Source organism: Belonocnema kinseyi, chromosome 8 (assembly GCF_010883055.1).
Source record: "Belonocnema kinseyi isolate 2016_QV_RU_SX_M_011 chromosome 8, B_treatae_v1, whole genome shotgun sequence".
Taxonomy (NCBI): Eukaryota; Metazoa; Arthropoda; class Insecta; order Hymenoptera; family Cynipidae; genus Belonocnema; species Belonocnema kinseyi.
Window position 1 is genome coordinate 43,894,475 of NC_046664.1, and position 13,586 is coordinate 43,908,060.

General features: G+C 27.3%; 1 protein-coding gene across 1 annotated transcript in view; it reads right to left on the reverse strand.

Annotated features, from left to right (window-relative positions):
• Window positions 1-210: 210 nt before the first annotated feature.
• Window positions 211-13,586, reverse strand: part of LOC117178029 — a 46,574-nt gene continuing 33,198 nt past the window's right edge. The window contains exon 2 of the mRNA XM_033369227.1: window positions 211-1,243. Within this exon, the coding sequence (XP_033225118.1) occupies window positions 599-1,183 (585 nt within the window). The 5' untranslated portion in view covers window positions 1,184-1,243 and the 3' untranslated portion in view covers window positions 211-598. The remainder of the gene's footprint in view (window positions 1,244-13,586) is intronic.

The window sequence follows — 13,586 nt, forward strand, 5'->3', positions numbered from 1 at the left end:
AATGTAATTATTATTCATTAAAATAGAAAATACGATTTTTTAAATCCTAATTCAAAATGTTTAAAAATGATCATTAATTTCTCAACGTACATAAAGGCCGAGTATATTCTCATGCTTGTCAGAATTGCTCCAATCACATAAACTCTTTAGAACACCATAGGCCTTAAATATCAAAATTTATATAATTTTCCGATTCCCAAATGCTCGTTTTCATGTTTTTCTTTCGATATTGACAAACAGTTCCGGCATTTCATCGTCTTTTCCTCTCCCTTTTTCGAATTTTCGATCCTCCAACTACTTCATCATCACCAACAAGATTTGGATGATCACCTTCATCCTCATTTCCTTTTGACTTCTTTGATCCGTTGTATGATCCATCATAGTCAATCAAGTACTGATTACAATAACGCACTTCCGCAGTCGCAATGTCCCTCTCAGGAATTAATCCATCGAAAGGATTTCGCTTCAAACAAATATAATCAAGCGATTTTTCCAGAAGAGTTCACAATTTTTCATGATCTTTTAGAGCTCTTGTCTCCGTTCCTCCTGTGAGTAAAAAAGGAACTTTCATTTTCTTCAAAGTCAACGTCGTTTCTTTTCACGTGCAAGTCGCAATCCCATATTCCCTCTCGTGGAGGTCAAGATTAAATCCTATTATGATGTTTGGCTTCACGGAATCGTTGTCTCTCAAATATCCATCGTATCGAGTTGCACTAGATTCTGCTCTAAAAGATTTGTCCTCATTCAAAGGGAATCTAATTCCTGTCCCAAAATTATAAGCCATCTCCGTGAGCGTCAATTCCGGACCAATGGAAACGACCTTCAGAGATTTTAGAAAATGTCGGAGCCACATGGAAATGAAAGACCAAGGCGTCTGTGTGGCAAGTTCAAAGTCAGTAGAGCCGATCACGTGAATCACGAGCTTGCCATCATCAAAGTTGTTCAGGGGACCGAGTTGTTCGAGAGCGTAGAGAGAAGTCAATGGTCTGGTAATGAGGTCGGAAAAGTGTAAATTATGGAAGTTGGGAACGTCAATCTGGGCCGTCTGGCTTTTCATTTCTAGATACTTGTCCATGAAGGATTCTATGGAATTTGGCAGTTTTACTGGTCGGCTGTCCATTTCCTTCACCAATGTTTTTACAAAGGGGGGTTCTCTAATCATTGTTATTTTAAAAGCCAGCATTAGGGGTTTGCAAACTTTCTTGTGTCTGGGATCGTCTACATGATATTTGCAGGGACTTGTCTGCAAAATAATAAAAAAGAATTAGAATTCTATCTCAGGGCTCACAGTCCCTACAGTCCTTATTGGATAAAACAGGGTGTCTAGCGTTTCTTAACAAAAAATCCAAGACTTTTTCAGGTTTCCCTGGACAAAACAATTCATTTTTCCACGTACATTGTAAACCATGCAGATTGCGGGTCTAGTGGAATTAATTTTCTACAATCAAAGTAAACTAATTTTCAATAGAATACACGAACTTTCAGCTAAAGAAAGTAGATTTTCACATAATTAGACTCAACTTTCCAAGAATTTTTTATGTTCAGTATTTCTGCGATTTTCAATATTTAACGTCCATCCAACCTTCCAGGAATTTTTCATACAATTTAAGTCGCACCGCTAAACATTTTGCAGTATATCTGTGATTTTTCAAATTTATCATCTATTTTGTCGAAAACCATCAATCGTAGAGTAAAAACATATTCAATATAAAATATGTATTTTCAAAGGATCTACAACTTTTGTTCAAAGCTTTTTTTATAAATTTTTACTATTCACTGAGATAAACGTGAAGAAACATGATTTTTATGGGTTTTTCATGGTTTTCACCATGAAAATCAATTTTTCGGGTATTTTCACTATCATATTCGTGATCAGCGCGTTAAAATAAAAAGGTATACGGAGTTTCAAATTATCAGAGGTAATCGCTTTTCGGAACTTTATCCAAAATAATTTAAGGTCGCATGCAGACTCCACCTTTAAAGAATTCGTGGTATTTACGGAATCCAAGGAATTCATGAAATTCAAATTTTTATAACTTTTCTTCAACATCTCATGGGGAGGGGGACTGGAAGGCACCCCTGTGACTGTTCACAGAAATAATTTTGATCAAAATACTTACCCTTTTCCAACAACGTGTTGTCGGACTAGAAGGCACCTCTGCTTTAAAAAAAAACTTTTGTGCCAAAAAAGGTGAATTTTGAACTAAATACTTACATTTACAAATAAATAAGTGCATTTATATATAAAAAAAATAAATTGTCAACCAAAAATGAAATAGTTAAATACCAGTTAAAAAAAATAATTTTGCAACAGTAAAAAACGAATTTTTAACGAAATATGAAAATTGTCAAGCACAGAGATAAATTTTTTATTAATTAATTGATGAATCTACACTTTAGAAAAGTAATTTTCAAAAAAGGAATTTAATTTCAACCAAGTAGATGCATTTTTAAACAAAATCATTAATTTTCAACTAAAAAAGGTGAATTTTAAAAAAATAAATGCATTTTCAATTAAGGGTGTTGGTTGAATATGACTTTGAATTTTTTTATAGGTACGGCACTGACTCAATATATATTTTTTCTGAAGAATTTGAGAACGAAAGAAAGAAAACTTGTCGAATGTCTGGGATTTTGCGAGATCCTTGGATCTATAAAATGTTGAAGAATCAAACTCTTTGTTAAGGAAATCATTATTTTCACGACAAATATTAAAAATCAAAACCAAAAATGGAAATAAAATACCAGTTAAAAAAATTTATTTTACAACAAAAAAAGAATTTTCAACAAAATACGTGAACTTTTAAGGACAGACTTGAATTTTCAATTAAAAAGATGAATCTTCATTTAAAAAAATATTTTTAACAAAGGAGTTTAAATTTCAACCAATTAATTGAATTTTCAATTAAAAAGATGACTCTTTATACTTTTAAAAAAGGAGTATAATTTTTAACCAATTAATTGAATTTTGAAACAAATTCATCAAATTTCTACCGAAAAGGCGAATTTTCAACGAAATACATGATATTTTAACCAAATACATAAATTTTCAAATCAAAGAAATACATTTTCAATTACCTGGTTGAAAATTAAACTCCTTTGTTAAAAATGTTTTTTTTTCTTAAATTAAATTAAATGTATTTTTTATTTCAAAATTCACCTATTCAGTTGAAAATGTATCTTTTTTGAAACCACAGAGAAGAATTTTGAATTAAAAAGATAAATCTTTATTTTAAAAAGTGAATTTTTTCAAAAGAATTTGATTTTCAAACAAGTAGTTGAATTTTCAAACAAAATCATTATTTTCGGTCCAAAAAGGCAAATTAAAAAAAAATAGCTGAATTTTCAACCAAAAACTTAAATTACCAATCAAATAGGTAAATTTTAAAATAAAATAAAAATTAATCAAAAATGAAATACTTAAATTTACAGTTTAGAAAACCACTTTTACGATATTCTAGAAAATTCTTTAACTTAAAATATTGTAAACGCCTTGAAATTAATCAAATTAATTAATAATTCCTTGGGAGCTTTTTAAATCTCCTAACATATTTCAAATTAAAAGCGCTTGAAACGCCTAAGAAGTTTTTAAAACACCCTAAAATCTTTTGAATCCCTGGAAATTTATGAAATATATTGAAAATTTCTCAGAATCTCTCAAAATAATCTGAAATATTTCAAACGAATTCAGGAAAATTTAGGAATAGGTATAGACCTGAATTAAATGGTGATGACCGATGAGATAATTTATTGAAAGAAAAATGGCATTAGTAAAAGTCCATCATTTTTGTTGAAAACCTGATTGGATTATTTAAAATTGTCTAATCTCAAAGCTTCGATGAAGAATTACTAAATTTGTAATGTTCTAAACTTAAATAGCGAACTACAGGGTTGCCGTTTTAAGCAAGAAAAAAAGTTTATCATTTTCCGGTTTGCAAACACTTTTCACGATCATTGAAATTAAAAAATTTGAACTCTTAAAATAAGAAAATTTGCACTTGAAGTAATAATAACTGATTTGCAAATTAAAGGATTCAAAGTGGAATTTTTTTGGATTTTAAACTGTTAAAGATGAAGCTTACAATTTCTTCAATTCAAGCGCTCAATAATTCACACTTATATTATTAAAGCTTAAACACTTTTCAATTGAACAATTATAAATGAAATGCCTTTAGAGTGCAACATTTTTTTATTTCAAACATTTATAAATTAAAAAGTTCAGAAAATGCGGATTAAAAAATATTAATATACGCTATCATTTCCAATGCTTTACATTTAAGATTTAAGAACGAATTGTAACTTTTGAAGTTTACTTTTAAAACTTTAAAATTGTAACGATTCAAGACTTTCTTTTCTAAACAATTTAGTTTTAAATTGCATGGTTTTAAATATTTTATTTACATTTGATTATTGTTAGTGAACAGTCAAATATGCCTAAATATTGAAAAAAAATTATTTTTATGATCAATATTTTAGATTCAATGTGTTAAAAATATGTAATCATAGATCAACACAATATTTGAATAGGATTTTAAATTAAATAAAAGCGTTTAATAGACTTTAAATTTGAAAATTATTTCGACAACGAAAATATTTTATAATTTTTCCACCGAACGGTTACGTATGTTTAACTACCAACGGCTTTAAATTAAAGCAGTTGAATATAAAAAATTCAAATCTGTATATTGTTTGGTTTTTAATAGATTTAGAATCACCTTGTAAATGCTTTTAATTTTGTATTCTTCAAGTCTTCACAACTGTAATTAAAAATTCTTTACATTGAAATTTACGCCTAAAAATGAAGACGTACATAAAATGGCATTTTTTTAAACTAAAGATTTTATAAATCATTGAAAACTGAATGATTTCATAATTTAAAAAGTTAAAAATTGTACACAACATTAAAAAAAGTTAAAATCAAACTTATTTTAAATTTCATTACATCATATGATATGAAATTGGTGATATTTGAAATGAAAGGATAGATTCATCTTCTAAGAATTTGTCCAATTCTCGGTCAACCATAAATTCCCTGTTATTTCCTTGTCTCAAGAAAATCGCGGTTCAACGACCATTATGGAACCAGTTGAAAGAAACGGAAAAATGTCAAATTCCTCAAAATAAATTTTTAAAAATATTTTTCTTCAGGTTTCTGACTCTGTGCAGAGATAAAAAATAGTTTAAATATAAAAGATTATAGTCCGGAAGAAAAGTGTGCAATCGCAAAATAACAATTTTTGTTGTTGTAGATTTCCAGTTTTCTAAAGAAATATTTTGAAAGTATTAAAAATGAACTTCAGTGTTTATTTAAAACATTATTCTGTACTCTATAAATAATCAAAATTCATGTTTAATTAACGCAGGCTAGATAGTCGTTCACTTTTTTAAAGATTATTTTCTTCGATTTAAAAATCAACTATTAAGCTTGTAGTTGAAATTTTTTTTATTTGCTTTAAATTTCAAAATATTTGCTTGAAAATTCAATAATTTTGTTAGTCATAATTTTTGGTTCATCAAATTTTTGGTTTGAAAATTCATCTTTTTCTGTCCAAATTTCATCTTCCTTGGTTAAAAATTATTCTTTTTCGTTGAAAATGAACTTTTTTTTTGTTGAAAGGGATCCTCCACAAATTACGTAAGACGTTTTTCTTTTGTTTGAATAAAGACAAACAAAAGAAAAACGTCTTACGTAATTTGTGGACGATCCCAAACTATATTGTAGAAAATTCATATTTTCGCCCTCTTATGTAGAAAAACCATTTTTTTCTTAAAAATATTACAGATATCGTTGAAAATTCATCTTTTCCGGTTAAAAATTTAACTCCTTGGTTCAAGCTTAAACTAATTTCTTGAAAGTTCATTTTTTTTGTCAAATATTCATCATTTTAGTTGGAAACTCGTTTGCTTATTTTTAGTAAAAATATTCTCTTAAAATTAGTTTTCCAAATAAAGAGTCATTTTCAATTTTCCTAGAAATCTTAAGAAAATTATTTTAATTTTTTTAAGCCTTTCATAATTCTTAAAAAGCTTTTAATTTTTTCCCGAAATCTGCAAAAATCTGTATTCTGTTTTAAATTATGCCGGGGTCTATTTGCATTGAAATTCGTTAAGAATAGCCGGATTTTGTCGGTATACGTCAAGGCTTCGTTTAAGTTATTTCAAATTATTTCAAACTTTTAAGTTAATTGTGAGAACAATTAAAATTGTAACGTTCAAAGTAGATGCTACTAATTTTGAAAGTCTTTGAAACTGCGTTTTAAAATTATTTGAATAAAAAATATACCCTTAAAAATTAAAATCCAAAATGGAACATTTCTAAGGGGCCGTAGTTATAGTTATAGTCCTAAAAAATATTTTTACCCCCCCCCCCCTCACTTACTGTACATAATTTTTAGTTCCAAAAATGCTTTGCTAGTTATTGCTAGTAGAATTAGACAGGGTGTCCGAGAACTTCATTTTCATATTTCCCTAATTTTTCCTTGACTAATTATTCATTTTCCTTGATCATTGATATTCAAATACCAGCATTTTAATCTTGTAATATTTTTATCATAGAATCTTTTATAAACGGAATAAAAAAAAAAAGCCAGATCCAAATCTAACATTTTCAAATTTATTAATTTATTTCAAATAAAATATTTAAAATATTTTTAACAAAACATTTGAATTATCAACATAAGAAGATAAATTCCCAACGAAAAAGTGTCGTATTTCAATCAAAACTGATAAAATTGATATAAAAAAAGAAATTTTCTCTGCAAAAATTAAATTATCAAACCAAAAATATGAGTTTTTAGCAAAACATTAATTTTCGACAAGAGTAATGCATTTTTACCCAACAAACATGAAATTTCAAACCAAGAAATTTTTTCACCAAAAAAAGGAGAATTTTAACAGAAAAAATGTAATAGTGTATTTTAACCTTTACACAACTAGTTGAATTTTCAATAAAAAAAAAATATTTCTTAAGATAATAGTTAAACTTTCAAATCAAGAGATGAATTTTAAACTATATATATAAATCTTCTACAGAAAAAAATTATTGCTTTAAAAATTAATTCAACCAAATCTTTTAAACAAAGTAGTTGAATACTCGAGTAAAATAGAAGAATTTTTTACAAAAAAGTGATATTTTTATTTAAAAAGTAGAACTTTTACTATAACAGATGAATTTAAAAATCAAAGATACATTTTCAAAAAAAAGACTTGAATTTTCTTTTAAAAAAGATTTCAGTGCACATTTTACGATCAAAATATCAATTTTTAACAATGAATTAGTTTCTCCAAAAAAATTTATTTTTAACACAAAAAGACGAATTTAAAACATCTAAAAAAAATTAAATTTGTCGTGAAACAGATGCATTTTTTAGAAAAAAACGACACATTTAAAGAAAATTTTTAATGTCCATCCAGTAAAGAGTTCAGTTCATTTTTCAACAAGAAAATATAAATTTAAAACAAAAAGGAAATTTTCTACGAAATAGTTAAATAGCTCAATTTAAAACCAAAAACAAACTTTCAAAACAGAGTCGAATTTCTAACTGAACAGTTGTATTTTTATTCAAGAAAGTTGATATTGCCTCTAAGCTAGATGAGTGAAAAAAAACTTTAAAAAATAGTTTTTTTTAAACAAAATTCTTTTATTTTCAACCGAACAGTTGCATTTTTTCAAAGAAAAATGAAAACTCTACTAAACCAGGTGAATTTTTTAACAAAAAAGTTTCATTTAAAAAAAAAAAGTGGAATTTTCATTCAAAAATATTTCAACTGATTTATCAGCAACAAAATAAGAAGTTTAAATGAAAGGCTAACGTTCTACAAAAAGAGCTGAATTTGCAACTAAAAAGGATGTCGTTTAAAAAAAATGGTAAAATTTACAACCGAGTAATAAAACTTATAACTAAAAAAAAACAAAAATGTCTTAATCCATCATAATTGAAAAATATAACAATTCAACTGATCATTTATAAAACTGTTGAAATCAAACTCGGACAGATTTTTTCTACAAATTTGTAACGTTATTTTGGATGATCCCTAAATAAATGCAAGAAAAAATTTAGTCCGGAAAAATCAAGTAATTACAATTTTCCGGTACGCTATATGATTCTTTGAAATGGCGAACATATTCTTTTAGCCAATTATCCAAGAAATTATGAAAATATTTTTCAAGCAAATGTAAAGAAATAGTGGCATTTTCAGACAATTGTGCGAAAATAGTGCCATTTTTTCGAAATAGTAGAAAAATAGTGTTAATAGTGTGATATCACATTTACAAGTTGTTAGAAAATATATCCCGCTCTCATGGCAACGAGGCAGGTCTTCGGGAACAAGAATATCTGCTCCTCAAAACCCAAAAGCTTCCTCTTAGTCAATTTCGCGTTATTCATCAAATCAATCTTCGTTCTAAACCAAACTTCCTGATTCGTCGTTGCAAGTCCATCAAATAAATTCGTCTTTCCCCTGACAATAGTCATATTTAAAGCAATCTTGCAAACAATGCAACCCGTTTTGCATTTGCGTAATGCAAAAATGTACTATATAGGCGATTTTAATTCATTTTCCAAATCTCCCGCCCTCGAGATCTTGCGCCGATTGGTCAAAGTCTTCAAGACTCAGAAGACGTGCGCAAAATAAACGTGTAACTAACATTCTGAAAAGAGGTTATGTTCTCCAGTATTCATCGCTCATTTCAAATTAATAATTAGTCACGAATTAAAAACAATGTAATACAATATTAGAATGTGTTCACAAAAATTCTCGGGACGTGGTTTCTTTAGGAAATCATTGAATTATTTGAAATCTATAATTAGTAAAAAAATTTTCTAAAATGTTATGAAACCTTTTCAAATCTTTCAAATATTTTAAAATCTTTGAAAGCTGGTGAACAGTAACCTTTTCAAAATCTTTGAAACCCTTTACATCTTTTAAAAGTTTAAAAATCTTTGTGAAATTGTTATGAAATATTTAAAATCTGATAAACACGCCTTTATAAAATGTTCAAAATCCTTTTAAATATTTTAAAATCTTTGAAACATTTTGAAATCTTTATTAATGTTTTGTAAAATAGAGGATATATTCAAAAAACGAGTGGTGAAACTCTTGAATATTCCGTTATATGGCCATGGCTCATTCTAATAGACCTTTTTATTCTAGACTTGAAAATTTATTTTCTTTAAGGGCATGTGACACAGCTAAATTTCTATATTACCGACCTCGCTTTTTTAGTTCACTGAATGTTTTTTTGAACCTAAGAACTTTTTTTGTAAATAAGATATCGAGCTGAAACTTTGGAAAATGTATTAGAGTACAATAAATTACGTTTAGGTACTGCATTTTAGTAGGAACTTCACTGAAAATTATTTTGTCTTTTTTCTGAACCTCCACATTTTTTGAAAGTTCCAACTTTTTTGATACACAAAATATCGGTCTCAAACTTTGAGAAATGCAAGAGCCGAAAGAAAACTACGCTAAAGTACAAAGCTTAATAATAAAAGATATAAAAAAATCTTCAACAATCAATTCCAACGGCATGAGCCGGTAACGTTGTACACGAAAATACGAACCCTGGCGGCCACTAGACGAAGCTCTAGAGGGTTCGTATTTTCGTGTACAACGATACCGGCTGATGCCGATGGAATTGATAGTTAAATTTTTTTTACATCCTTTATTATTAAGATTTGTACTCAAACGTAGTTTTCTTTCGGCTCTTGCATTTCTCAAAGTTTGAGACCGATATTCTATGTATAAAAAAGGTTGGAACGTTCAAAAAATGTCGAGGTTCAGAAAAAAGATAAAATAATTTTCAGTGAAGTTCCTACCAAAATGCAATACCTAAACGTACTTTATTGTACTCTAATACATTTTCCAAAGTTTCAGCTCGATATTTTATTTATAAAAAAGTTTCTTAGGTTTAAAAAAACATTCAGTGAACTGAAAAAGTGAGGTCGGTAATATAGGTATTTAGCTGTGTCACATGCCCTTAAACTCTGATTTATCTACACATTTATTTTTCGTTATTTTTATTTACAATATTTTCCATGTATTTCGACACAAAACTGTTCGAAAAATACGGAAATGACGGAAAATCCTGGCTCGTGCGCACTGTCGACGTCTAGAATAAAAAGGTCTATTCTGAAGCTGAGTTAATATTAAAGATTTCAGCTAATAATTTTTCTAATTTCTAAGTCAAATATCACAAAAAATGTATACTTTAACACTCAATAGTAGCCGAGACGAAATTTTTAAGGTCGCTGAACACCCAGCTTATAAGAATAATTCGCCGCTTCTTACCTCTCATCATTTGAATCTCAGATTTATCGTTGCAATGTTTATAATCATACGGATTACAATTTTCGTTGCAGTAAGTCGAAAGTGTTTGATTCCCATATTTTAGTCAATAAGCAAAACAACAGATTTTATCACCAATTAATTACGTACAACCTGCAAATATTCACCTTATTTAATTAATTAAGATCAAAGTACAAAACAATTTTGACACTTGCTAAACGTCAAATATTACTCACGTACCGTTACATCAGTGAAAACCAGCTGTAATTTTGAAGAAAGTACTTAATGCACGAGCCGAATGTATTTATGAACAATTTTAATGTTGTGTTACATTTATTTTTAATTCGTAACTAATTATTTATTTGAAATGCGCGGTGAATCATGGGGAACATAACCTTTTTTCAGAATTTGGTTATACTTATATTTTGCGCATGTCTTCTGAGTCTCGAAGCCTTTGACCAATCGGCGCAAGATCTCGAGCGCGGAAGATTTGGAAACCGAATTAAAATCGCCTATATAGTACGTTTTTGCATTACGCAAATGCAAGAAGGGTTGCCTTGTATGCTAGAATTTATATAATTATATTGCAATTACTTTTAACAATGAACAAAATTTTCAACAAAAACGTTCAAAACGTTCAAAATTAATCTTTAACAACAAATTACTTTTTACAAAAGAGTAACTGTCAACAAAATAATTAAATCCTTATTTAAAAGAGATAAATTCGGAACGAACAATGTATCAGTTGATATTTCAACCAAAGAAGATATAAATTATTAATGAAAAATAATAGGGTTAAACCAAAAAGATCGAATTTTCAACAAAATACATGGATTTTCAACTAAACCCGCACCATTTTTAACTAGAAACAGAATAGTTGAATTTTCATTTTAAGTAATTGATTTCAAACTAAAGAACGTGCTATTCAATTTAATATTGCAATTTAAAAAATTAAGTACACTCTCGAAAAAATTCCTTGAATTAAAAAAAAAGTTTGCTGACATTTCCAGGTTTTCCTGGTAGTTATTTGAAATCGATTTAAAAAGTTTAAAATCTCAAAAATCCTTTAAAATTGCACAAAATTCTTTATAAGTCCTAAAATATGAGAAAGTCCTTAGACATCTCTTGAAATCCTATGGAATCTCTTGAAACCTTTGACATCATCTAAAATTAATTCAGACTTTAAATTCAGAATTTCTAAAATTTAAAATAGGAAGCTTTTAAAAATTCCAAAATTTGTGGAAGGTTGAAAATAAATATTTGTTTAGATTTAGCATTTAGAAACTTTTGAAACCAAAATGAATAAGGGTTCGAAATCTGAAAAACTTTACAAATTTTAATCAAACGATTTTGGAAATTTAGGAAATCCAAACTTAGATAAGTAAAAGAATAGAAACTTGTAAATTGGCAAACTAAAAATACACGCAGTGTGCACCCTTAAAATATGCGTTTAACTTGTCCAAAGTGAAACGTTTGAAACCTAACCTTGCTCAATTTGCCGTGTTTTTTAAATATTATTATGAGCAGATCATAAAAACACACCATTTTTAATTTAAACTATAAAATGAATAGTAACCAATTTTTTTTTGTTCTTCATATATCTATTATCTAAAATGATATAGAAGGAAAACAAAGACAATATTTTTGATAATTTATGAAAAATTATGTCTTAATCTCAGAATTATTATATAATATTTTTGTACAATATATAAACAATCAAACCTTTGCAAATCTTTTCAAAAACATAAGACAAATGATAATTGTTTGAAATATCCGATTTTCAGTGAAAAACGGTAATGTACGCATACCCTACTATTGTTTAAATATCGTTAATATTCTTTTAAATCTAAAGATTTTGATCAATAATAGTAATTTCAGACGAAAAACACTATGCTAACGTAGCAAAAAAATTGTTTAAAAAAGATCTTATAAAGCTAATGTTTTTTATTTGACAGTGGCTACTCATTTCCTGAAAACTAGACTTTCAGATTTTTTGAATGGAATGTTTATTTATTGAATTCTCATGTAAAATTATGTAAATATTACAATCGTTATACTCGTTGAAAATGGAATTTTTTTTATTCATTAGGAAGAATAATTTTAAATACAAAATAAATATTTTTAATAACTATTTATTTTTTAAGTTTATTTGTTTATTTGCTGCCAAGTTATGCCAATTAAATGTTCCTAGCTTTCTCTAAAAAATTCAAAAAGATGTCAGATATGCCGAAAAAGTATCTAGGAAATTTACGATTTTTTTATTTTACGGCATTTTACCAAATCTTAGGAAAATTTTTACCTGGAAAATATTTACCACGCTTTTAAGTTCAGAAAAAAATGTGGTACGTTTTTCATACTTTAAAAGTATTTTTAATTTGTTCAAATCTTCTAAAAATATTAAATAACTTCTAAAATGACTCAAATTATTTTTAAAATTGGCTTGGAAATCTTCCATAATCGTTTTGGACACTTTGGGAAATTTTTCCTAATTTTTAAAAATATTTAAAAATATTCTCTTATAATTAATTTAAAAAATAAAGCCTTGAATTTTTCCGAAAAATTCGCAAAAATTACAAAAAATTACCTGAAAAACTTTCAGATTCTTTTTTGACAGTTATAGAAATCTTTTGGAATGATTTAAAATCATTTCAAATATTGTCTTAGAATAATTTTTGTAAAATAAACATTATTAAAATTTTTTTAGAAATCTCAAGAAAATCTTCGTATTCTCTTGAAACCTTTGAAAATTTTTAAAAAACGGTTCAGTATTTTGTTCCAAATCTTCAAAAATCTACATTTGTGAACATTAGTTAAAATCATATTTAGTTCACTTTTTTTTTAATTTATCTATTTGGAATGAACATTCATTTATTTTGTTTAAAAGTTGTCTTTCTTGTGGTAAATTAACTTTTTTGGTTGATAACTCAACTAGTAGGTGAAAAATTACGTAAAAAATTAAAATATTTAGTTCAAAATTAATGTGTTTGGTTAAAAAGTATTCTTTTTTGGTAAAGCATTCTTTAACAACTGTTTTTGGTGGATATTTTATTTTTTGATTTGAAAAACCCCTCTGTTTGGTTGGAAATTCAACTATTTTATTGAAAATTGATTTTATTTCGTTAAAAAATTATTTTTCTAACTCTGAATTAAACTTTTACCTTTTTTATTGAAAATGTATCTTTACTACTCAAAAATTCATATACCAGGTGTATACATATGAAACCGGTATTTTTTCAAGAAAAAAACACATTTATTTCAAGAGAATGATAATAAATATTTTATTCAAAGTATGCGCCCTC